Source organism: Hippoglossus stenolepis, chromosome 5 (assembly GCF_022539355.2).
Source record: "Hippoglossus stenolepis isolate QCI-W04-F060 chromosome 5, HSTE1.2, whole genome shotgun sequence".
In the NCBI taxonomy this organism is placed as follows: domain Eukaryota; kingdom Metazoa; phylum Chordata; class Actinopteri; order Pleuronectiformes; family Pleuronectidae; genus Hippoglossus; species Hippoglossus stenolepis.
Window position 1 is genome coordinate 21,257,766 of NC_061487.1, and position 23,792 is coordinate 21,281,557.

Sequence of the window (23,792 nt, forward strand, 5' to 3'; positions counted from 1 at the left end):
CCCTCGTTTTAACTTGTAACATTAACAATGACTACATTCCATTCTGTGTCCTTGCACGACTGAGTCAGCAGGAACCATAACAAAGCCTTAAAAGTGGGTCACCTAAGTGGAATGCAGCTTATATTATTGTTGGTAATTACACTCGTGCTCTCCCTGGTATGATGCGTCTGAATCATCACCATTACTGCTGTGAGAAATGTCTGAAGATAGATAAATACTGAGGCGTGTCAGGATGTCTGCAAATGTTTTGGCCCCTTTTCAATTGTTGTGGTTTGTTTCTCAGCAGTATTACACAAAAACAACTGAATGTATTTCCACAAAAGTTGGTTGAAGGAAGGGACATGAGTAAAGAAAGAACCAGTTACATTTTGACGTGGATCCGGATAAAGGAGCCAAACAAGGATTTTTTTTTTAGTTACTTCAACATTGCATTTATTTTTTAATGGCGGAGATATGTGCAGTACTTATAGTTAATACTGTGATACAAAGGTGTTCATGGTGGATTTAAGCCCATCGTATATTGCATTGCATTATATTGCGTCCACAGCCCACATGTTTATCTCTCAGGAGGAACTAAACATCATCTTTTTGCACAACTGATTGGCTGCAAATCCAATTTTTATATTGTATTTGATTATGCAGAGGTCTATAATCTTGTTTACATCCCCTGCACAGCTCCACCACCATGGCACACTGTGTACAGACTGGGTACAGACAAATGCTCATGGTGTCTGTGAAGCCATTTTCCTGCGTCTTGTCCTCCCCACCGGGTTCACGCGGTGTCCTCCCGCAACCTCTACCGTAGCGCGAGAAACTCCACGTGGGGGCGCTCTTTCCCACCACCACCCGTTTTGTTGTAGGAGAGAATAGTGACGCAGAGGAAAGGGGGCAGGCAGTGTGTCGGTGTATACAAGTCGGTGCTCTCATTCATGCACAGTGTACAGCAGTGTTCGCCGACACTCGGGCCGTGCCACGTCCTCGTCCGAACACAACGCCTCTGCGCTCTCAGGCTGATAATATCTAAAGAGCCGGTGAGTAAAATAAGACGTTATCCTCTTTCTCCGCGGGTCTCGGGGGGGGGGCCTCCCGGAATCCATGTGTCTCTCTGCAGTTTTGGAAGTAGTCGGGCAAATATGGCTGCAGGGACAGTAGGGGCGAGGGGAGTGGTGGGGGGAAGACGTCGGCAAGTTCAAGAAATCCCGGGGGGAAAGCTGTGTCTGCGCAGTTTCCGTCAATGTCGGTGCGTTGCGCTCGCTGTGCGTAAAAGCTGTGCCGTGTTTACATGACGCGGAGGAGGTTTTCTTATCGCGCCGATGTGGTCAGGAAGCTAATGTATGTGCAAATATTGATTTATGGAGGTCTAGACTTAAATCCCATCCTTTTGCACTCATAGACACACTACAAATAAACTAGGCTTTGGTCTGTACACATATTCAAACAGTTCACCTGGTGCCATGTCGAAGGATCCAGGTACAGCTGTCAATCTCCACATAACATGAATGTAGGTAAAAGTCCAAGTAAAGGTCATTCATTGACACCCCGCTGGCAGATCTATCACAATACAGAAGCAGCTCTAGTTTTAATAAGTATTACAATATGCTGTGTGTATCTGACAGTGATTCATGATATGTGATAGTAGTAAAATGAAAATGTAGAAAAAGGTGTGTGTGTGTGTGTGCAGGTGTCACCTGTCAGTGAAGGTCAGTAGTAGCTGGTAGTCATTGTTTCCTTCCTGTTAGAGCTTAATTGTAACATTAGCAAAAACATATTTGCACAATTGTTTACATGTAGTGTTCTTTCTGATTAAATCAATAAAATATAGCTTTATTGACACCGGGACTTGCACAGTTCACACCTCGTTTCACACCGACCACGTGGATACTTGCTGTAACAGCTCACACAGTTAACCTACACGTGTGAGTGTATTTATCATAATGGATGTTTGATGTTGATTTCTATTATAATGACGTGTGGATGGAAGTTTAATGATTTGTATGCTGAGGTGTTTTAAGTCTGAGTCATAGTGCAGATACACAATCGTGTGTGTGTGTGTGTGTGTGAGAGAGAGAGAGAGAGTGAGGGAGGTTTGGTTTATTAAGGTTACACAGCATATTGCGTGTGGTTTGAGGAATAAATACAAAAAACCGCAACCACGCTTATTCTACATTGTCCAAAACCCAACGCAGTGTTTTTGTATCGCCTCATTAGCGCCACAATGGGACGTACGCGCAGCCATACGAGGATTACGTTTCTAGTTTTACCGGTATCCAAGCGGCGGAGCGCTGCGACCTTTCCCCTAGTTTCTGCAGCACAGGGCCGGATCATGTGATGCTGGGGGAAGGGACTGAAGCACCGAGCTGTGGATGCTGCTGCTGCTGCTGCTGCCTCTGCTGCTTCTTCCTGACGACTGAAAGCGCAGAAAAGACGTGTCCTGCTTCCCGAGTGCTCTCATTGATTCAAAGGGAAAAGTAGACTTTGCAGACAGCAACAGAAAAAATTAAATAATTGTCCCTCAGGGATTAAGTGGAGCTTTGCAGGAGAAACGTTGCTGCAGCAGGGAAAGTGCCATATCATGACAGGCTTAACCTTAACGTAACCAGGAGGACGTCATCCCCCCCCCCAATTCAACCAACTGTCAATGTAGGACTTCCTCATGGGTTTTAGGTGATTGATTTATTTGTATGCCCACATGGTGGTTATATTTCCGACAGCAATTGAATGCAACACTTACATGACCACCAAGAGTTACATCATCCAGCTGGTGGTTTGTGCTAAACCTGGTAATATTATTAATATTATTTTCACAAGCTCATTCACATGTCATCTAAAGTGGCACATGTGTAGTGAACAGATTTATTTTTTACTTTAGAAGACCATTGCAGTTCTGACCCCACAAGAAATACTGATGATATTAGGGGCCTTATTTATTGCCTAGTTACTTATTATAAGGCGGAGAAGAGATGTGTTGTCTTAGTTGCTGGGTAAGATAAAGACCCACAGGACACGCTTACCCAAATAAAAGCTTCATCCGCATTGATCACTCTCTAGTGAGACGATTCATCTTAACTCTTTCGTTCCTGAAGGTGAGGATAGTGTCAGTATCAAGAATAGACACAGTCTCTTCTTCCTTAAAGTCAGTTCCTACTGGGCTTTCCTCTGTTTCCACACTATCTTCTACTCTGATGTCCATGCCCCAAATCAAATTTAGAACGATTATACGTTCATTTAATTTGAAATAGCATCTTATCTCATTCTTCAAACAATACAATTGCTCGAGTGGAATGAGAACAACCCAGTACAAGCATCGATTGTGGGTCACAAAGGATCAATAATTAAACCAGGACTATAGCCGTCTCATCTCTTCTTAACCTTAGTCACTCTGGACATCATGACGCAGTTAAATCTGTGTAGATGTTTTGCAAAAGATGTAGAATTTAAACCAAGTTGTATGAATTTTAAATTGAATCAGTGGATGAATAAAGGCACCGTCGCTGCTTTATGTTACGTAGAAGAACACACGACACATGAAGCTTTCAGACTCTAATAGAATTTAGAGAAGCATGGTTTTTTTTGGCAGATATTTACAGTTGCGCGAATGATTCTTGAAATTATTGAGGTGTCATTATGAAACCTAATGAAATAATACCAGGGCGTATACTGAAACTTCTTACTTCTCTTCCCCGTGAAACTACAACCTATCAAGCACTTTCATTTACAATATAGGAGAGAGAATCAAATAAGATAACTAATCAACAATAGTAGAAAGTGAATTCTGTTAGAAGAATCATATTTGTACTTCTGCCACTGCTAAATCGAAACCATCTATTGAGGGAACATTTACAGACTGAAACACACACAGTAGATAATTTCCGTGGAATCAATAGGATTCATGAGATAGAAAGACTGACTTTCACACAGTGACTGAGATAAGGTGGACAAAATGGATGATTGATTTTCTCATCTTATCCTTACTGCTTGAAATGTCAGTTACGTTCTTCCTGCTGTATCAACCTTCATTCGTACAAAGTTATTGACAACTTAAGTTGTACTTTACAAAGACCTTCCTGTTCACTACCCATAATCTGTAATGTTTGGTTTCTGAATGGTGTCATGGTGCCTGATTGAGACGTTGGACTGTGTTGGACTAAAGTAGAAATCTAATCGTTAAAAAATAAACAGTTCTTGTTCACTTAGCATCAGTTATGATAAAGAATAAATGTTACCACAGCTGCAGAACCAGAGAGATCCCTTTTGTTCACAATGTTCTCCCAGACTATTGAGAGCTAGACACTAATATGTTGGTCGTTAATCACTATCACTAAGCATTTTTAATGCAGCAAAATACCATCAGTGTGATGTTTTAAATTACTTTTTGTGCTACTCTTTTGCATCTGGTGATACGATTTTAGAAATACCCCTAAGCTTTAGTGCTGCCTCACATGATGGACTCACGCAGCGCACAGTTCGTTGAGACATGGTCAAATGACTGTGCTGCAGTTACAAGACCTCAGTGTTAAGGTCTCAGCTCAAGTCCAAGTTTAAGTTAAGTACAACAACCTGATCCGGATGCACTCTGATGGGTTCTTCCCCGACCCGTACGACATCCTTCCACCAGGTTTTTGTGGATTCTGTTCAGTTATGTTTGTGTAATCTTGCTCACAACAAACAAACCAACAAACATACAGATAGAGGTAGAAACAGAACCTTCTTGGTGGAGGGAATTCTGTATTTAATGATGGATGGATTACTTCTCTTCATTATGTTCCTGTAGCCCCTTTAACTACAAACTGTTTACTGTGCTTATGAGGAAGCATGTACTCACCTGTCGAACTCTGTGTCAACTCTGCACCGACAAGAATCCTTTCCGGCCCAGAGGCCATTACACTACGAGACATTAAACCAATTAAGACCTGGAAATAAGGAAACCCGCAGCGCTGTTGAGGGAGGAGGTCTATTCATTACAAGGAACTGTGAACAGGAACTTGTATTCAGTGGAAAAGTTTCTTCTGATAGTTAATCAGGATGAAGTGGTTGTAAATGTTTTGTTGTGACCTGATCATTGTACAGGGCAGTACCGATGTTATCAAACTATGTGAGGAATTCACTTGATCAAAGATAATCGGAACAAAAATTTAAATGTGGGTCGATTGATCAGTGTTTTTGAAACAAACGCGGTTGAATCTTCCACTTCACTAACTTTATTATCCTGTACCCGTCTTTCTTTCAGTGACCCTGTGCAGTAGTCGTCACCATGGCAGAAGCTCACCAGGCGGTGGCCTTCCAGTTCACTGTCACCCCCGATGGCATCGACCTGCAGCTGTGCCACGAGGCTCTGCGGCAGATCTACCTCTCAGGCCTCCACTCCTGGAAGAAGAGGTTCATCCGCTTCAAGGTGCGAGGTGGTCTGACTCATGCGAGAACAATGTCCAGAGGTTTCTGTGCACTACCAGGGAAAGTTTTGTAACCTTTCACCTAGATCCTCTTACTGTTGGTTGGCTACTGTAAGATAACAGCTTCTGGCATTTTTGGTCGCACTTAATATTAAAGTTAGCAAACAGCATCATATATTTTAAACATAGTGCTATACCAATAGCACTATTTAAAGTGATTTTAAATTAATTAAAATGTACTCATTATCTACTCACCAATATGCGGGTGGAGGAGTGAGTGAAGTGTTTGAGTCCACAAAACACTTCTGGAGTTTCCGGGGTAAACAGGGTTGTAGCCAAATCCAATTTAATTGAAGTAAATGGAAACCACTTCTTCAAACGTAAAAAAAAAACCATGTGTGAGGTGTGTGCATGCAAATCATGAACCAGAGGAAGATATCAGAGGACATTTAGGCTAAACATTTTTTGTTAAAAATATGGACTTTGGGACTAATTGCAGGAAGTGAGACAGCAATAAATAACAGAAGAAGAAAAAGAAGTGTCTCACAGGTTTTCTTGTAGTCTTCACCTCTGCTGATATAGCGTTTGAACGTCAAGGACATTCACTGTGCTGGTAGTAATACAACACCATGATGATATTACAGTGGCAACAACAATGTATGAAGTTAACTAGTTTATTCATTTTCTCCATTCAAAAGGAAAGACTCCCAAAATTACAATGTGAAACCAAAACTGACCGAATCCGACACTTGAACCTTTGGTCCAGACTTTCAGGTGTGAAAACGCTTGTGTCTTCTTGTTTGTTATGTTACATAAACACGGTGACTCCAGAAGGTCAAATGCTCTCAGGCAAGCAGTGACGGAATCCCTCCTGCCTGCTCTCGGTGTCCTGGCCTTTAGCCTAGTTCCCTGTTGACACATAGTCACACTGAGTCAAATCCAGGGACCTGCTAGCTTTGTCACTCATTCATCTTCTTGTTTAGACGTTGGTGATGAATGTAAAAGCAGGTGAACTCTGTGGTATGAAATGTTATGTTATCAGCTACTGTATGAACCACATTCTAATGGGTTCTTTACCCTCCTCAGAATGGGGTAATGACTGGTGTGTACCCGGGCAGCCCAGGTGGCTTCATGATCGTGGTTGTGTCCTACATGTCCTACAATAAATACCGACAGCTGGATCCCTCTCTGGGGTTGATAGCCAAGCTGGGCCAACACATACCTATCAGGTAAGGTTACTCACTGGTATGTTGACACCTTGTCCGTGCATGACAGTGTTTGATTTTGGTTTTTAACTGCAGCAAACGACTTATAAAACCATCCAGAAGAGCTGTTTTCGTGTCTGAACAGATTGATCGTGCCTATTTGTAGAGAGTAAGCCCCTAAACAAATAAGGAGGAGGGGTTTGTTGTCTGGGTTCTACAGTAGATTAACTGGAAAGGGTGATCAGCTCGTAAATCTCCCAACTTGAAAATTGCATAGCTGTGGCAGTGAAATACATTTTTACGGCATCTATGCAGTTCAGCACATGTCTCAGGTATTTACGAGGAAAGATGTGGGCCCATCTTTCCACGAGCAGCAGCCCCAGGTGTAGTCACAGACTGAGGAGTGGTTAAATTGATCTTTACCTCGGCCAAGGGTTTTTTTTCCCGCCCCTGTCTGTCCTGGATCCTGATTAAATAACTGGATTATTTAAGGGACTGATATCTATGAGTGTGTGTAAATTGGTGCAAATTGAATTGAATGGGACTATTGGTGGAGGTTTGCACCATCGTGGTCATTGTTGTCTTATTCCTAATTTGCATTTTGTTCTCTCCAGCACATGTTTGCTGACAAAGTTGAGCTTGTTTACCGATTTTGTGCAAACACGTCCCGTCAGTAAGGCTTTAGTGCATCTCTCATTTTTACAATGCCAGGGGTTCAAGGACGGTTTGTTTTATGACAGTGTTGTCAATCAATCAATCAGACATTATTTGTAAAGCAACTTTCATGCAGGTGAGTGCAGTTCAAAGTGCTTCACATATGACAATACGATAATAAGACAGACATAAGAAGAAAAACAAGAGCAAAGAAAAGAGACAATTAAAACAATTAATTACAATTTGAGACTAATGCACTTGAGATAAAAATAAATAACTGAATAAATGGAGAAATTCAAATGAATATAATAATATGGCTAGTGATATAGAAACTAAAAGGAAAAAATCTGAAGAATAAAAATAATAAAATACAGTTAAACAGAAGTTGAGATAAAAGAGATATAGTAAGAATAAGTGAAAGTCGTTAATAATGATAAACGAGATTAAACTATTAGAAAGAAAAAAAAGTTCTAAAAGACCATCTTAGTCAAATGCAAAACTGAAGAGGTAGGTTTTACGTTTATGATTAAACATTTCAACAGTTCGTGTCAAAAAAGTTTCTACACTAATGCTCATGTCACATTGTTAATATCGTCACCTCTAGAGGGCGATACTTAAAAGTTGAATAATAGATTTACGCTTGCTCTGACGTCATTTCCTGTCTGGGAAAAGCAACGTGGTGAGTCTTGCTTAGAGCTAATCTTCAGATTTAGCTGACATTAGCAAACATGGCAGTTTGGGGAAAGTTTTCACATGTGACAATGTGTCTGTATCGTAAAAAGCGGCACCCTGTCAAGTTCAATGATGTCATTCTTTATTAGTTCTGGTTTAATTTGTTATCGCTGACTTTGGACTGAGGGAAACGACATTTATATTGTCCAGTGTTTGTATTGTGTTGTTGTGGCGAACACTGTTTTAGACTTAGATGCTTGAAAATGAAATGTTATTACCCAAATATACCAGGTTTTCAACACTGGTCACTGTTTTTGTGTTTGTTTTGTAGTAATAGTCACACTTTAAATAGTATGATTCTTAAGGGTGAAAGAATAATTTCCCATACACTTCTTTTCCCAACGTGCAGTTATTTAAGACATGGTTGATTTGCTGCTCCTCCATTGTGTCTCCCCCCTGCGTCTTTGTCCCAGTCTCACCCTCTGTGTTTCCCCTTCTTCTCCCACAGTCGATACATCTCTACAGACAACCAGAGGATAGTTGGAGGAATCCTGGTGGGCACGGGCCTGTGGGTCTCCATAATCATGATAATGAGGAATGTCCTGAAAAGCCTGTTGTCGTGGCACGGCTGGATGCACGCGCGCCACGGCTCTGTGTCCTTTTCTACCCGTCTGTGGATGGTAGGCCAATGAATGTCTTCCTCTGTTCAAGTCCCTTCAGAGCAGATGAGGAAATATTATATATATATATGTTATTTTTGCCCCCACATATGGAAGATTGTGGCTTCACAGTTTTAAGACTCAAGGGACTGAGTGTAAATATTTAAGTAAAGTGTTTGTGCAAGGTCTTAAAAAGTCTGTAATGATCCCTATTTTAAGCCTTAAAAACTACATTTAAATATGATGTACTAGGTCTTAAATACGTAATTTGTTTATGTTAACATTTATTTAACACTACCTTTGTTAGGCTTTAAAATGAGTCTTAGAGATAACATGCCCTTCAAGCGTTATCCACCTTATCTTCTGTTATAATCATAGGGAAGTCTCACTATTTCTCGGACTCTGATATTCCTTCCGATCTGTTGTACTTGATGTGGGACTTAAATTGACTTAATTTTGCTTTAAAAAAGTCTTAAAATTAACTTGTTGAAACCTGCAGCAACTCAGTGAGTGAATATTCCAAATATACCATACATTGCTGTACTGTGTTTTAATTATAATACGTTAATATAATCTTTTGCACTAGTTTTACTTGTTTATTGATTTAAATGTGAAGCCCACAATTCATTTCCGCAGGACATTGATTTCCTTTTTTAAAACAATATTTAGGAACTGTTTGCTACTTTTTGTTTAACCTTCTGGTTATTCATTTGCACTTTGCCCCACAATCTGCTGGTAAGTGAAAAACATACTTTTGACCCCCTTTGACCTCTATCTCTCTCTCCCCCTCTCTCTCTCTCCCCTTTATCTGTTCTTCTTGTCCAGATATTAGTGAAGGTGTTCTCTGGCAGGAAGCCCATGCTTTATAGTTTCCAGAACTCGCTGCCAAGGCTACCTGTCCCCTCCGTCAAGGACACCTGCAGAAGGGTAATTTCCACCTGTCACGTCATTTCCTGGTTGAACAAGTTCCTCGTGCAAAAGCCTGGTTTGTCAGACTGGAACAAGAGTTTGCATTTGAAGAAAAATGAAGAAGCCATATCATTCACTGATTTTCTTAATACAAAGTAGGTATAATAATAATAATAAACTTTATTTGTACATTTGTATTTAAAAATTCTAAAAGTGCAGTAGTGCAGGCAAGTGCAAGATCTAGTTAAAGGCTGAAGTAAAGAGAAATGTTTAAGGTTTTCTTTTAAAGACGTTAACTGAACTAGCTTCTCTGATATTTAGCAGCAGTCCGTTCCACAAACTAAGTCGAGGCTGGTAACTAACGGTTCTGTCTTTTTGATTAAAGTGGCCATATCTTTGCAGGAAATGTCACACCCCTCATTCAGAGGTTTCCCAATCAGCTTTAACACCAGTGTACCCACTGTAACGATGGCGTCTGCACTGTGATACCAATTTGAGAACAAGGATCCTTTCCAGGAACTCCTTCTGTTTCTATCGCAGGGTAAATCTTTTTACCCCCCAAAAAGTTCCGGGTCAGGCGGGTAGTGCTTTATGAAACCTTTTGGGTGTGGCTCGCAGTGCTAAACACACCTGATTGGTTTAGTACTTAGTGTTGTAGATGCTTTAAGGAAAACATTCCAGGAACGCTAACACAGGGTTGTCTGCCAGAGAGAAATACTTCCTTTGCTGCAGACCTTGACTTTTGTCGCCCAGAAGACGCGTGCATAAACAAATTAAATGACAAACTCAGTGGAAAAACGCGTTATGGCTACAATAAAGGAACCCCTGGCGTCAGTCTGTGTGACTTTATCTCCCTCCGTGTTCACAGTACCTGGAGTCAGTGCGCCCGCTGATGGATGATGAGCAGTATAACCGCATGAAGGACCTGGCTAAAGACTTTGAGGAGAACCTGGGACCCAGGCTGCAGTGGTACGTCAAACTCAAGTCGTGGTGGACCTCCAACTATGTGAGTCAAAAAGACCCCCCCCCCCCAACTTCCTCTCGCTTTCTCTCCCTTTCTTCCTTTCTTCCTTTCTCAGCTCTTGTGTCTCAGTTTTGGACACAGTCCTGGGTGTTGACTCGGCTCCAAACTCTAATACTGACACCCTCTGTTTCCTTTCCCTCTCTCTATGTGTAGGTGAGTGACTGGTGGGAAGAGTATATTTACCTCAGAGGCCGTGGACCCATCATGGTCAACAGCAACTATTATGCCATGGTAAGATGTCTCTCGTCTTTTGTTTGAAGATACAGTTATCAGCTTCTTCATGTAGGTTGTGATTGGTGTCAGCAGAAAAACACGAAACACAGTGTGACAGAGAATCAGAGTAAATTCCAAAATCTTTGGATCCCTGAACTGTTGTGTGTCTATGACCCTTTTACAGCTCTCTCAACAAACACAACTGTGTATCGATGGTTATATACGAGAGCAAATTTAATTATTAACTGTTTTACACACCCTACTGTTGGTGATGTGTAGCAACATTAGGATTTCAAACACAAATATAGGTCACATGGCGGCCTCGGCAAACACATCAAAGACTGAGCTGCAAATTCTAACAATAAACAATGAAGAATAGTTGCATGTGTGACAAAATGGTTTTAATATCGAGGTTAATTCAATTACTTAAGAACTACATCTTAGAAGTCTGGTTGTTCCTTTACCTGAAATTGCCAAAAGGAATCTTCAATTTGGCTGAATATGCTGCTTTTCATTCATTCAGTAATCTGTGAGATAATCTATTTAAACAGCCCTCGGCTATTATTTGTTTTCCTGGATCATTATTGTTCTTTTCTGCATAACAGGGTTGCAGTTGTTAAATCTGTGGCAAAAACCTCATACGCACATTTGTGATAAACTCAGGGGACATTACACATTTTTAGAACAGTGGTTGTGTAGTCTGGGATTTTCAGGATCTTGGTGGACAAAACTATAATCACTCTACAATGTGTCTTTACCTAGTGGCCACTTTGATTGTTTCAAATCTGTGTCAGATTTGTAATTATGGACCAAGGATAAGTAAGAGAAACAGCTCCCTCTGTATGTCGAGCCCAGAATTTATGAGACACTAGACTGGACTGTTACTGCAGCAGGGCTGGCGTGGATCCCTGCTTATAAAGCAAATAAATGGAGACTGCAGTTTACCAGCACTGTCAGGATATCTTGTTTTGCAGCTTTTACAAAATCCTAGCGTCTCTGCTCTTGCTTGCAGAGCTATGTCATAAAAGCAGAGCTGTGAAAGGAGGTAGACCTGCTGTTGGGGTCAGTGGAACAACACTTGGCATGTTTGGAATAGCAGCTCAGGATAACTCCTGTAAACATGTATACAACGTTTGAACTAAAATAACTAGAATGGCATTCCAGTAGAGGGCATACCCCCGCCAATGCCCTGCATTCCGCTTAAATTCAATCAAGCTGCACTAAATTACAAAGACTTATAGATACAAGTCCCCTTAATGTACCTGTTTTTTCTTTTTAATTAAAATCTATAAAATGTTATCCCCTGGGAAATTGGTGAAATATAAAAAAAAACATCCTATGACAATGTTAAAGAACTCCATGCTGTAGTTTTTGTGTAATCCTGCTGACACACAACAAACCAATAGGCAGCGGCGAAAACAAAACCCCTTTGTGTCGGGCGTTTACACGTCTTATTGATCAGGTCTCACACCCTCTTTAGGACAGATGCAACATTTAGTTTGATTTGATTATTGATTTAATTTGATCGATCTCCTTTCCTCCAGGACTTCCTGTACGTGTTCCCCACCTCCATCCAGGCCGCCCGGGCAGGTAACGCAATCCACGCTATCATGGTCTACAGGAGGAAACTGGACCGAGCGCAGATCAAACCTGTGAGTACTGAGCTTATCTCTCTCGTCTTTAAGGATTTTTATTGATCCCTGGTTAATCTATAAACATTGTTCAAGCTATGATATAGTGCATGTTTGACCGTATCAATGTAAATGTTTAACTCATTTTGATTTTAATGATTGATAGTTGTCGTCGTCCTGTTTGTCTTTCAAGTTTACAATGAAGGCTGCTTATCTGTCCCAACCTTTTCTCGTGTACTTGAAGTTACCTAGAATTTCCCCTGTGATGATGTAGACTGTCCATATTGTCCACAGCTGAAAGTTCACCATTGTTTTCTGAGTGAAGCTTGATGAATAATTGCCTGATGAATACTGGTTTTATTTACTGACACCCAGTCGGTTCATCGTTTCTCCTGCACCCCTGTCAGTCCTTCTCCTTTATCAGTCTGCATGATGCTTGAGTGCAAATTATTTTAGTTTTACCTTTGCACACACTCTACAACATGTTGCATAAACACACTCACTTATCTCTTGATTGTATGCATATATACAAACACCAATGCATGAGCTTGCTCTGTTGCACACTTACATCCGGTTGTCTACTGTTTTGTCCCTTTCGCTGTGTCGGACACTGCGTTAGATATACTTGCTGGCGAACAAGGTTCCTCTGTGTTCGGCTCAGTGGGAGCGGATGTTTAACACCACCCGCGTCCCTGGTTTGGAGACAGGTAAGAGGAGGGCACATCTTCGTCGTGCCCTCTGACCCCACCCCTCTTCCTTGTGACCCTAGACACTGCCATGGCAACATCCATTGGAAACCTTGACTCCAAGACTCATTCTCTACAGCACAGCCCAGACACAGTCCTGTGATCTTATTCTCTGTCATCAATAGAAATATTCAGATTGGTTTCATCAGGAGTAGGGTTGGGTATCATTGGTAACGGTGCTAAATCAATACTTTAAAAAACGGTTCAGGTGCCAGATGAGATACTTTTTCCACAAAACGATGGTAGATAATAAGATTATTTCTAAGGCTACTTGGAAGTAGAAATGAAAGTTAACGTGTTAACAGTTTAAAGTTTACTGAATAAATAAGTGCAATACTCTTGGCAACACCTAACCCAACTATAATAAATTATCCAGCTCTAAACTGCTCATTACTTGTCTCCCATCCGCCGGGGACTAGGGACTCTCATGCTGCCGGCTTATGTGCTCGGCGTGGGGTCACGCAAATGGTCCTGAAAGTTTTTGTTGTGTCAACTCGAGTTTGAGGTGACAACTAGCTTGACTGTAGGCTAACAGTGCTGTCAGGGCCTTGTAGAGAGTGTGTTGCCACTACAGTTCAGTGTAATGGTAACTAGGCACGTGCAGTGATGTTTATGTTGCCTGTAAGCAGCACAAGTATTTCAGTACAAAGTTCAGGCACAGAAATCTGCTTTGTGATTCGGTCTGGTAGGTTGATTGGCACCGGATTTCGTTACCCAACCCTAATCAGGACTAAATATCATTCAAATTCTACTGTGACATCTGGGTTTTGCTGTTGGCATTGAGCTGGTTGACCACTGGTTTCTGGACCCTGCTCATTTCCTCCTCTCCCAGTAGCCTTCTGCGGTCTCTCCTTCTCCCTCAGACTGCTTCTCAGACCAATCCTCATCGCTTCCTCTCCACTTCATCCACACTCCTGTCCCTGCACATGCGTGCATGTGTGTCTTCCGCTGCTCTCCTGGGATTTTTTTTAGTGAATTAGTTTGTCATCTTTGTGTTTGACTCTCCCCTTTTGCTTTTCAGCTCATGCTCCTACACACTATTCCCATGTGCTCAGCCCAATACGAGCGTATGTTCAACACCAGTCGTGTGCCAGGTGTAGACACAGGTAGAGTCTTTAGCGAACGCTGCCTCTTCCACTTACTCCTACTGTACCTCTCCTTCGGACATATTGTTTGACGTTTGTTTGATAATTGGACATGATGCAACTAATAATGCATGTGTTCTGGTCTATGCACATGTTTGAGACTACTTTGCATGTAACTGGATTCCAGTGTTTGAGTTTGATATAGCGATAGCATTTAGGTAAGAACTGGGAATGTCAAAGAGTACTCGGCTATGGCTTTTATTTATTCAGTTTAATATTTGTGTGAGTTACATATTGAAATACAATAATCACCTTTACTTCTGGGTGATGCTCATTGGAAGCTGTCGACTGAGAAATTTAATTTAAAGACTTAAACCAGAACTTGTGATGAATACGTTCAGGCTAAGAAAAACTAATAGAATATGGAAAGGATTTCAAATTTGTGATAAAACTTATTTTCTATAACCGAGACGAGGACCTGTTTGACATTAAAGCCCCATGACACCATGTGTACATAACTCAGACACCTGAGGCACCGTACTATGAAGCAAGTTCAACACCCCCAGGATATCTTCCTTATCTGGCTTCACTGAGCTCAACATTAGGCCGTCCAAGATAAAGCACTCCGGGGCTGGTTATCACTTGTAACCCTCTTATCTGGTTACGAGTGCATTTACGTGGAAAAGGCGGAGATTTGAATCACCAGCAACGTCGTCAGAACCATAAACAAAGAACTTCACGTGACATGAGGAGAAATGCTGATGCCTGCTGGGAAATTTGGTTATAGTGACTTTCAAAAGTCATATTGAACAAGGTGAAATGTAAACAATATAAAATGAAACTATAATTATAAAAGATGAAACACTTTCTAATATTTTTAATTTTTAAAATAAGTCTAAGGGTAAAGGAATTTTAGTACATCTCTCAGTGAGTTTTTTTTTTTTTTGTCTGATGTTCAAGACCTATTGTGTGATTTAAAAAAAGAATATTTCCGACTGTTTCTGCTGCCAAGCAGAGAGGAGAAGTAGTGTATGTCTGATGAGGTCAGTCCAAATAAAATGTTAATTTACTTCGCTTTCCACAAGGATATAGTAGCAAGTCCGTGGTAGTCCACTCGGGGGGCCCGGGGACAGGCCTGTAAAAACCTGAATTTGGTGCCTCTGGTACATTCTAATGCTGCTATTCCTTCATACACACTGATCTTAATTATTGCATATTTTAGTGAGTTTGTGAATTATTTAAAATGAAAATTAGGAAATTAAGAGTGAACATTCACTTTGTTTCACACAAACAACTCAGTGACCAGATAAAACAAACATGTAAACCATGGTTAAAATGTATAATGTGGAGAGACACATATATGATCAGGTTTTGATCTGTTATCTCAAACTGCACCTGCCCTAGAGCAGCGTCAGTTACCATGGTGATTTACCCTGGTTGAACCAGGGCTGAAAACCCAGAGTGGAACCTGAAATTACCTCACTCACCACAAATCCGGCTTAGTAGCACAGGCTGAGAACAGAGGTGAACTATGTCTCATTTCTAAATTGATTGAAGTGCATAAGAAAAGTAGTGCGATTCAGAATTGAATACCATTCGAATGTTCTGACATGAGTTTGAAGTTACCCACCAGGTTGTATTAGTTTGTATTTGCAGGTTTTGAGAGATGGAAGTTGGTTATGCATAAGTGGAGCACCAGTGAAACAGTATGGCAGTTTTTTGTTTCATATTCACATTGTCTGGAGGTGAGGAAGAACAGTGGGCTAAGTATGACCTGTATACGAGGTTGTGTTTCCTGGGGTTTGTTACTAGTGCAAGTGTCCCTTTGTCCGCCCTGCCGCTAACAAGGTAATACTTGTTTGAACATTATGAGCATCAACAAAACAAATGTCACACGTCTAAACCCGAGATGCAAACATTTCTTTTCTGATTTGGTTTTGCTTGGTTGTGCATAGAGCTGTTCAAACAAACATTGCCTCGATTCATTGTGTACCGAAACCACCTCTTCTCCCAATTTACTTTTCCTTCTCATTTCACCTCCTGCACCTCCCATTTCAAGCTTTTTTTATTTATTTTTTTAACCAAATAGTCCTTTCCCATCATGTAGTGTCAATTCTGAATTGAGTTGTGATTCCTGCCACTCAAATGATTGTAACAAGAAAAGAAGCCCCGCCCCAAAAAATAAGTGCTCACAACACATCTGATATTTTGGATCACGATATTTCACTAGTTGAACCCAGAACAGGTATAATCATGACATTCATATTTGATCTGTCACCTTATGTCTCACTTTACCCATAATAATCTTGGCAGCCACAAAATTTAGGCCACATTACATTAGAATCTCAAATTATCTGCTGCACCAAAATACAGGAACATGTACAAACACAGAAATCCCTTCTACCAGACTACACCCAACACTCCTGTTGTCTTACTGTCTTTGACTTCCCCATTTTTATTTCCCCTTCCTGACCTTTGTCCCGTCTCTCCCAGACATCCTCCAGCACACGAACGAGAGCAAACACATCGCTGTGTACCACAAGGGCCGTTTCTACAAGGTGTGGATGTTTTACGACGGGCGGCTGCTGTTGCCACGGGAGATCGAGCAGCAGATGGAGAGGATCTTGGCGGACAGTTCGGAGCCCCAGGCGGGAGAGGAGCGACTCGCTGCCCTTACTGCAGGGGAGAGGTGGGTGGTGGGACAGGGGCTGAGCTGAGGCCACAGCATTTACAACATTATCGTGACATGACAGCAAGTAGAGATATACTTTGCATAGATGGGCATCTATTGCAGTGATATTTCACAGTTACTTCAGTGGGTTAATAATTTGCATCCTGCCAAACAGTCATGCAGCGATAGTGTGCTGAGTGTGAACTGTTCTAAATTACAATAGCGAGCAGGACTGACTAATGCAAAACCGCCATTTTTTGGCAGTTATCAATATTTGACACTTACAAACCATATTGCTCCAGGATATGTTCTCAGCAGCACACATAGAAATTAGTAAAGATAATTAACAGACTGAGGCCTCACATCTGCCTGACTCAACAGTAAAATAAAAGTGATGCATATTTCCCATTTCAGTGTTCCCTCCACTGACTCCTTGATTTTCATACAGTTGTGTCTAGACTTTACATAAGTTTTTACAAACACAATACCTCATCTTCTCTTCTTTAACATTTTGCAGGACCCCTTGGGCGACAGCCCGCGAGGCCTTCTTCAGCCGTGGTAAGAACAAGCAGTCTCTGGACGCCATTGAAAAGGCCGCCTTCTTTGTAACCCTCGACGAAACGGAGCAGCGCTACGACGCAAGCAATCCCGTCAAGTCTCTGGACAGATACGCCAAATCCCTGCTGCATGGAAACTGCTACGACAGGTGGGACAGATGAACTAGAGGAATTTCGTTGTGTCCACAGTCGCCATAGGGCTTGCTCATGTTGGGAACTGTGTGTGTACATAAGTTCATTGATAAATAAATGGAAATGTGTGTTAACTGTTTTTCATTCAGGTGGTTTGACAAATCCTTCAACCTGATAGTTTTCAAGAATGGCACCATGGGGCTGAACGCAGAGCACTCCTGGGCTGATGCTCCCATCATTGGTCATCTGTGGGAGGTACGTCGATGTATTTCAAACCAGCTTCAATGAGTTTCAGCCGAGTAGTGAGACGCAAAGTTCGATCAGGGGATGATGATTTCTAAGATGGAGATCTAAATGAAAAGTGAGGGGAAGGGAAGGGACCCTGAGCCCGGCTGCTGTATGAAATCTTTAGATGTATAATGAAAGCTGTGGGAAGCAATTACACAGTGGAAAAATAAATCCTTGAGATTGAATTAGAACTAATCCCTCTGGTTGTGAAAAGACTAATGAAGTAAACTGTAGCCGTCAGTTACGTAAAGCAGATATTTTTATAAACTTTACTTGCTCGGCCTGCCGACCACATCCAACACTGTTCTGTGACTTTATGCCTGATGAAAGTGAGAGTGCCGTCAAATAACTTTTGAGGAACGGCAACAGTGATGAAAATCTGCAGCCTGGAAAAGATAATCCTCTTATATGTAACTGAAACTCAGCAGGAGACCATCGGTGGCGGCAGAGAAAACCACCAAAAACAAACCACATCCTTTTTTTTTAACTTAAAGCCTTTAAGACAGAAAATAGATGTTAATAATTGTGTGACTGTTTTGCAGCATGTTCTCTCCATGGACCCTCTGAAGCTGGGATACGCTGACTCTGGTCACTGCAAAGGGGAGCCCCACCCGACCCTGCCTGGTCCTCAGAGGCTGCAGTGGGACATCAATGATGAAGTAAGACTGTTAAAGCAGCATTATGTCATACTGCAAGTCTGCACCTCAGATATTCACAGGCCTAGGCTTCCCCCTGCTGGTAGCTTGGCCTATGTGCACCAGTGTTAGTTTTTCATTATTTAATTTGATGTCAAAGATTTATAGACGCGTGTCTGCTAATGCATAATTTAATTTGTCAATTTGAGCAGTTACACAGTCCTTAGCTTTCTGTGTTATCAGTACATCTAACAGACGACTGTCTCTTCCTCCAGTGCCAGGAAACCATCCAGAGCTCCCTGACGTTAGCCCAGAAACTGGCGGATGACGTGGACTGTCACATTATCCCCTTCGCTGACTTTGGGAAGGGTCTGATCAAGAAGTGCCGCACCAGTCCCGACGCCTTCATCCAGATCGCCCTGCAGCTCGCCCACTACAGGGTGAATACACTCATCCCACTGGTTTCTAAAAATGTTAAAATGTCAAAATCTTAGCTCTTCTGTATTTACTCATTTGATATTTAGTGATATTTACTTTTATTTGGGGTGTATTAGATAAACCAAATGTTGAAGTGGTTTACCTTTTTATACTCTGTACTTATAAAAAGGTTGAGAGAAACAATTTATCTCCTCTATCGGTTTGTTTCTGATTTACAAATGCAGGAATACTGTCCCACAGAATAATACAGTTGTCAATGTGTAAGCAGTTCTATAATCCAGGGTTTTTAACATTCAAAGATAAAACACTGAAGAAGCTTAATGCAGAAACACTGCTTTTAAATTCCAGCAGAGGGCGATAACATCGTGGCTGAACAACATAACACAGAAGATGCTCAAATCTTAAAAGTGAACGATTGAATCAAAACATTGTTCTGCTGTAGTTTGATGCTGTGACTTTCTGTTTAGTTTTACTAATTTATTTAAAATTAAATGAAACACAGCACAAGCTCATATATATAAGGGTAGTAATTGAACAATTTCAGATGCTAATGGAAGTTTAAGTTTGGAAATCTGTGTCATCGTGCTCCCCTTGGTCAGTCAAATGTAAATGTGAAACTCCTAAAGGTCTCTTGACTGTTTTTCTAATTATCCACAATTCCAAACTAATTTGTTAAGTTCTTTAGGATTTGTAAAGTCATTTCCCGTGGTGTCTCTTTTTAATCCCGACCCTTAACTTCTGCAGGACAAAGGGAAGTTCTGCCTGACGTACGAAGCCTCCATGACGCGGTTGTTCCGTGAGGGCCGAACAGAAACCGTGCGCTCCTGTACGTTGGAAACCTGTGCCTTTGCTCAAGCCATGATTAAAGACGAGACAGTAAGTCGACACATCACACATCTGGTTACTGTGCTGCCTTTAGTCGTAGATTAGAACAACTGCGACCTGCTCTTCAGTTGTTTACCATCTTTCTAATTCTTTTCCCTGTCTGTGTAGAGAGAAGAGCGCCTTAAGTTGCTCAAGCTGGCAGCGGAGAAGCACCAAAACCTGTACCGCCTGGCGATGACGGGACAGGGCATCGACCGCCACATTTTCTGTCTCTATGTGGTGTCGAAATACTTGGGAGAAGACTCTGCTTTCCTCAAAGGGGTACGAACTGTTGTTGTGCACTACCTGAGTGGGTCTTGGTGCCTTTTGTTCAAGTGCATGTGTCGACCCAGGTCAAGGCTAAGGAGGCGTTTTTAAATACAAATGAATTTCTCAGATTTTATTTGGACTAAATTAAGGCTAGTCTTTATTTTGCTGATTATTAAGGGAATATGTTGGAAATAGGGTGTTTTTTAAAGATTTCACAAACCCACCTTTAAAGCCGAGATTACTTGTGAATTAAAATATGCCACTCTCATGTTCAGGTCCTGTCTGAGCCGTGGAGGCTGTCCACCAGTCAGACTCCTCTGCAGCAGGTCGACCTGTTCGACCTGGTCAGATACCCAGAATATGTGTCGTCCGGCGGTGGATTCGGTCCGGTGAGTTATCATCTGCTTTGACAGGAACTTTTAAACACAGTTCTGCAGTTTTCCTGCAGCTGAAAAACACAAAGTCATGCAAGTCGCATCCCTCGTTTTGTCTCTGCTAAGGGATCATGTATCCATCCACCTGTTTCTATCTTGAAATAACGCATTCTCACCTCTCTTTCCTCTCGTGTCCACCAGGTGGCTGACGACGGTTACGGTGTCTCCTACATCATTGTTGGTGAGAACCTCATCAACTTCCACATCTCCAGCAAACGCTCAAGCCATGAAACCGTAAGTTCACCAGTTTCCAACTAAAGTTTAGATCATTTCCTTGTCCATTGTTCTTATTATTTCATCTCACATACAAACCTTTTGTAAATCTTCTTTCCTCTGGATTTTTAGGACTCGCACCGTTTTGGCGGCAACATCAAACGGGCCATGCTGGAGATCCTGGATCTCTTTCAGCTGGACAAGAAAACCAAGTGATCCTCCCTCCACATAGGAACGCTGTTTTTTTTAGCAAAACATATTCTTCCTCATACTTGTACAGAATCAAATGTTGGATTTTTTGGGTTATTTTAAAGCTAAAAGTGATGTTACACAAGCAAGAATGACTGAGAAGTTTATTTTGGAAACATTACTGTCAATAGTTGTGACGCTTTGATGTGTAATGTATGTACAGGAGGGGTGAGACTCTGGTGGTGTAGGGGTACGGGTCGTGCACAGATCAAAGTTGTAATTTACAGAACTGTACACACTCATACCTAGTATTTGATTAATATGACTCGTGTAAAAAAGGGCTGAAAGGGAGGAGAATATTCGTCGATCTAGTCTGAGATGAAATTAGAGACGGTAAAGGATAGTTCATTTGCATCATCCCATATTTGAATTACAGTTTAAAACGTGAAAGATGCAATATTTTTAATTGTTTTCGTTAAAAAAAAAGTCCAATCAATTCTTAATTTGTGTTTTTTAAGTTTCGAAGCACCCGAGTCGAATGTAATTGGCCAAACAGCAAACCTGGTGTAAAGTTGAACAGATTTGCATGTTGTGTGGTGTCTGTCACTTTCACGAGGCCCCGAGCGGTTAAACTTCACATGTATATTTTCCAAGAATTATAAATATTCCACATCGATCTGATACAGACGACGCAGAGCTGCTCACGGTGTCCAACCAACGGCTCTCCATCACACACCCCCACCCCCACCCCCAACCCCACCCCCACCCCACCGACTCCAGTGCACAGCCGGTGCGTTTGTTCCTTTTTTTAGCTGCTGTACGGTTTAACGATGTAGCGACAAAGGCAGATTGTGTTTGTGTGCGTGGGTTTTTTTTGTTTTGTTTTGTTGTTGTTTTCATACTCAGGTTTTACTAACTCGGCCTAGTATTGTACGGTGCTGGCTGCAGCCTTGGAAGATCGGGGTCGAGAGGTTTTTCGACGCAGTACGACACCGTCTGACCTTCACGACGCGGTGGGTAGAGTAACATTAGGTTTTGCTGTTAAAGTGTGTGTGTGTGTGTGTGTGTGCGGGTGCGTGACTGAGTTTGAATGTGATGTCCAAGTAGCCGAAGGTGACTTTTTTTCTCCCAAGCTTCCAGTGATTTAAATCAAAAAAGTGGAATAACTGTACTTAAAACACTGTTGTGCGCTTAGTGACAGGCCGTTTAGTTCAAACTAACAAATTCTTACCTACCTAGTAGCCTTCTGTCGGATCAATAGAGGATAAATAAAGTTGCAGTCTAGTGGTGTTTCAGCTGCTGTCGCCTGGGCGTAGGTGAAGTGCAGAACTGCTTAGTGGGGTGGACGCGTCTCTCCATAGGAAATCACTGTCTCTCTCGCTCCATGCTCATGAAGAGGAGAGGCTGTCGTGTAGGAAGACATTTTGTTATGTTCTGTGTGTGTTGTCAGATTCATCACATTATTTATTTTATTCTCCATGTTTTAACTTCACATGTTTGGAGACGTGGATTCACCAGCTGAATGTGGCTGAATGTCGAGCACTTAGTTAAAGCTTTGCTGATTGAAGAAGTGAAACGGATAAAAAAAATTCTTCTCGTTTTTGTTGATTTTTTTTTGTTTTCTTTTTGTTTTTGACATGACACTTGAGTTATCACTGACTTGTAGTTGTATGACTTTTTATCTCGGTAAGTGTCATGTTTTTCGCTGCATGGTTTTTGAAGATGAAGCTGTATATGTTTGCATTTTATTTTAAAGATGTGTTTAAAAAAAAAAAATAAGGACATGCAGCTGATACACCAAAACAAGTTTCAACAATAAAGTGAATGTCAGACAGCTGCGTCTTCTCTCACTTACTGATCTATTTAAACAACTTCTGAACCTGGGGAGGAAAAACTCTGTGTTTACAACAAGCACCAAACATGATGAAGAATAGAAACCAAGAGTATAGAAATTATGGATGAATCTCAAATATGAAAACATCAGTGAATTAATAAATTGTGGCCAAATTGCAGAAGACTTGTAATTAGAGAAGTTTTAATGATTGATTCATCTCCATATTTCCCCGGGTCTGCCTCTCAAATGCAAACGTGTAATTTTTAGAAAACCTTTAAGTATAATTAACTAATAAAATTTAAAGAAAATTCATAATTGGATTAATCCATAATGAAATAGTCAACAGCCTGTGAAGATGTGCCCGTATTTGGACATAACAGTGTTTTGGACCAAATGTCAGCATGCTAACAACACTGCTAACATGCTGATGTGTGGCAGGAATAATGTTCATCATGTTCACTATCTCAGTTTAGCCTGTAGACATTAGCACTAAAGTTCAGTCAAACTTCATTAATATTGCACCGTTTATACAAGTTAGTGGATTTCACAAATGACCGATGAGCAGAAAACACAAAAACACTGTTAAATGGGTAGTAAAAGCTATAATTTCCCCCAAAAAAGATAAAATAATTAGAAGAAAACAAGTAAAAAAAATTTGATATATACATTATCCATTTTTTATACATAATAAAATATATCATAAAACGTACAACATAGATGCAATAAAAGTAAGTGAATTAGTTAAAATTATCTCTATAAACCATACATCATCAAGAGCAAGGCTGAATTTGTATTTGTGTATAAAAGATCTGCATGAATGATTCTTATTTTTGCATTTTCGCTCAATACCAAAAAATGACATCCTCATGGTGCCACTAGATTAAATATTATGGGATCATCAACGTCATGAGGAACTTATAGGAACTGCTCTCTGGGGTCAATCCATCCAATAAGATTTTATATATTTTTAGTGTTCACCAAAAAGCCAACAAGCATCATTTAAAAACTCACGTGTCAGTGCCATAGTCAAAAGTAATTTAGTTTTGGAGGATTTAGTTAAGAAAACTGTGAAGCACAAA

The 23,792-nt window shown here is 41.1% G+C and overlaps 1 protein-coding gene across 2 annotated transcripts; it reads left to right on the forward strand.

Moving 5' to 3' along the window:
• Positions 1–890: 890 nt before the first annotated feature.
• Positions 891–22,713, forward strand: cpt1ab (carnitine palmitoyltransferase 1Ab (liver)). 2 transcript variants are annotated; one of them, XM_035156134.2, is made up of 19 exons: positions 891–1,031; positions 5,228–5,392; positions 6,477–6,619; positions 8,430–8,601; positions 9,406–9,507; positions 10,358–10,495; positions 10,667–10,744; positions 12,271–12,378; positions 12,977–13,064; positions 16,682–16,877; positions 17,377–17,565; positions 17,698–17,803; positions 18,379–18,495; positions 18,747–18,911; positions 19,654–19,785; positions 19,903–20,055; positions 20,319–20,432; positions 20,619–20,711; positions 20,823–22,713. In XM_035156134.2, the coding sequence occupies exons 2-19, from the start codon at positions 5,252–5,254 to the stop codon at positions 20,904–20,906; spliced, it is 2,319 nt and encodes a 772-aa protein (XP_035012025.1). In that variant the 5' UTR covers positions 891–1,031; positions 5,228–5,251; the 3' UTR covers positions 20,907–22,713. The 2 variants fall into 2 exon arrangements, with proteins under 2 accessions (XP_035012025.1, XP_035012026.1); XM_035156135.2 differs by lacking the exon at positions 12,977–13,064 and adding an exon at positions 14,125–14,209.
• The last annotated feature ends 1,079 nt before the right edge of the window (positions 22,714–23,792 follow it).

Coding starts and splice junctions, on each gene's coding strand:
- cpt1ab (XM_035156134.2), top strand. CDS start 5,252: ATGGCAGAAGCTCACCAGGCGGTGGCCTTCCAGTTCACTGTCACCCCC. Junction 10,496..10,666: donor CGTGGTGGACCTCCAACTAT/GTGAGTCAAAAA, acceptor CTCTATGTGTAG/GTGAGTGACTGGTGGGAAGA. Junction 10,745..12,270: donor ACAGCAACTATTATGCCATG/GTAAGATGTCTC, acceptor CCTTTCCTCCAG/GACTTCCTGTACGTGTTCCC.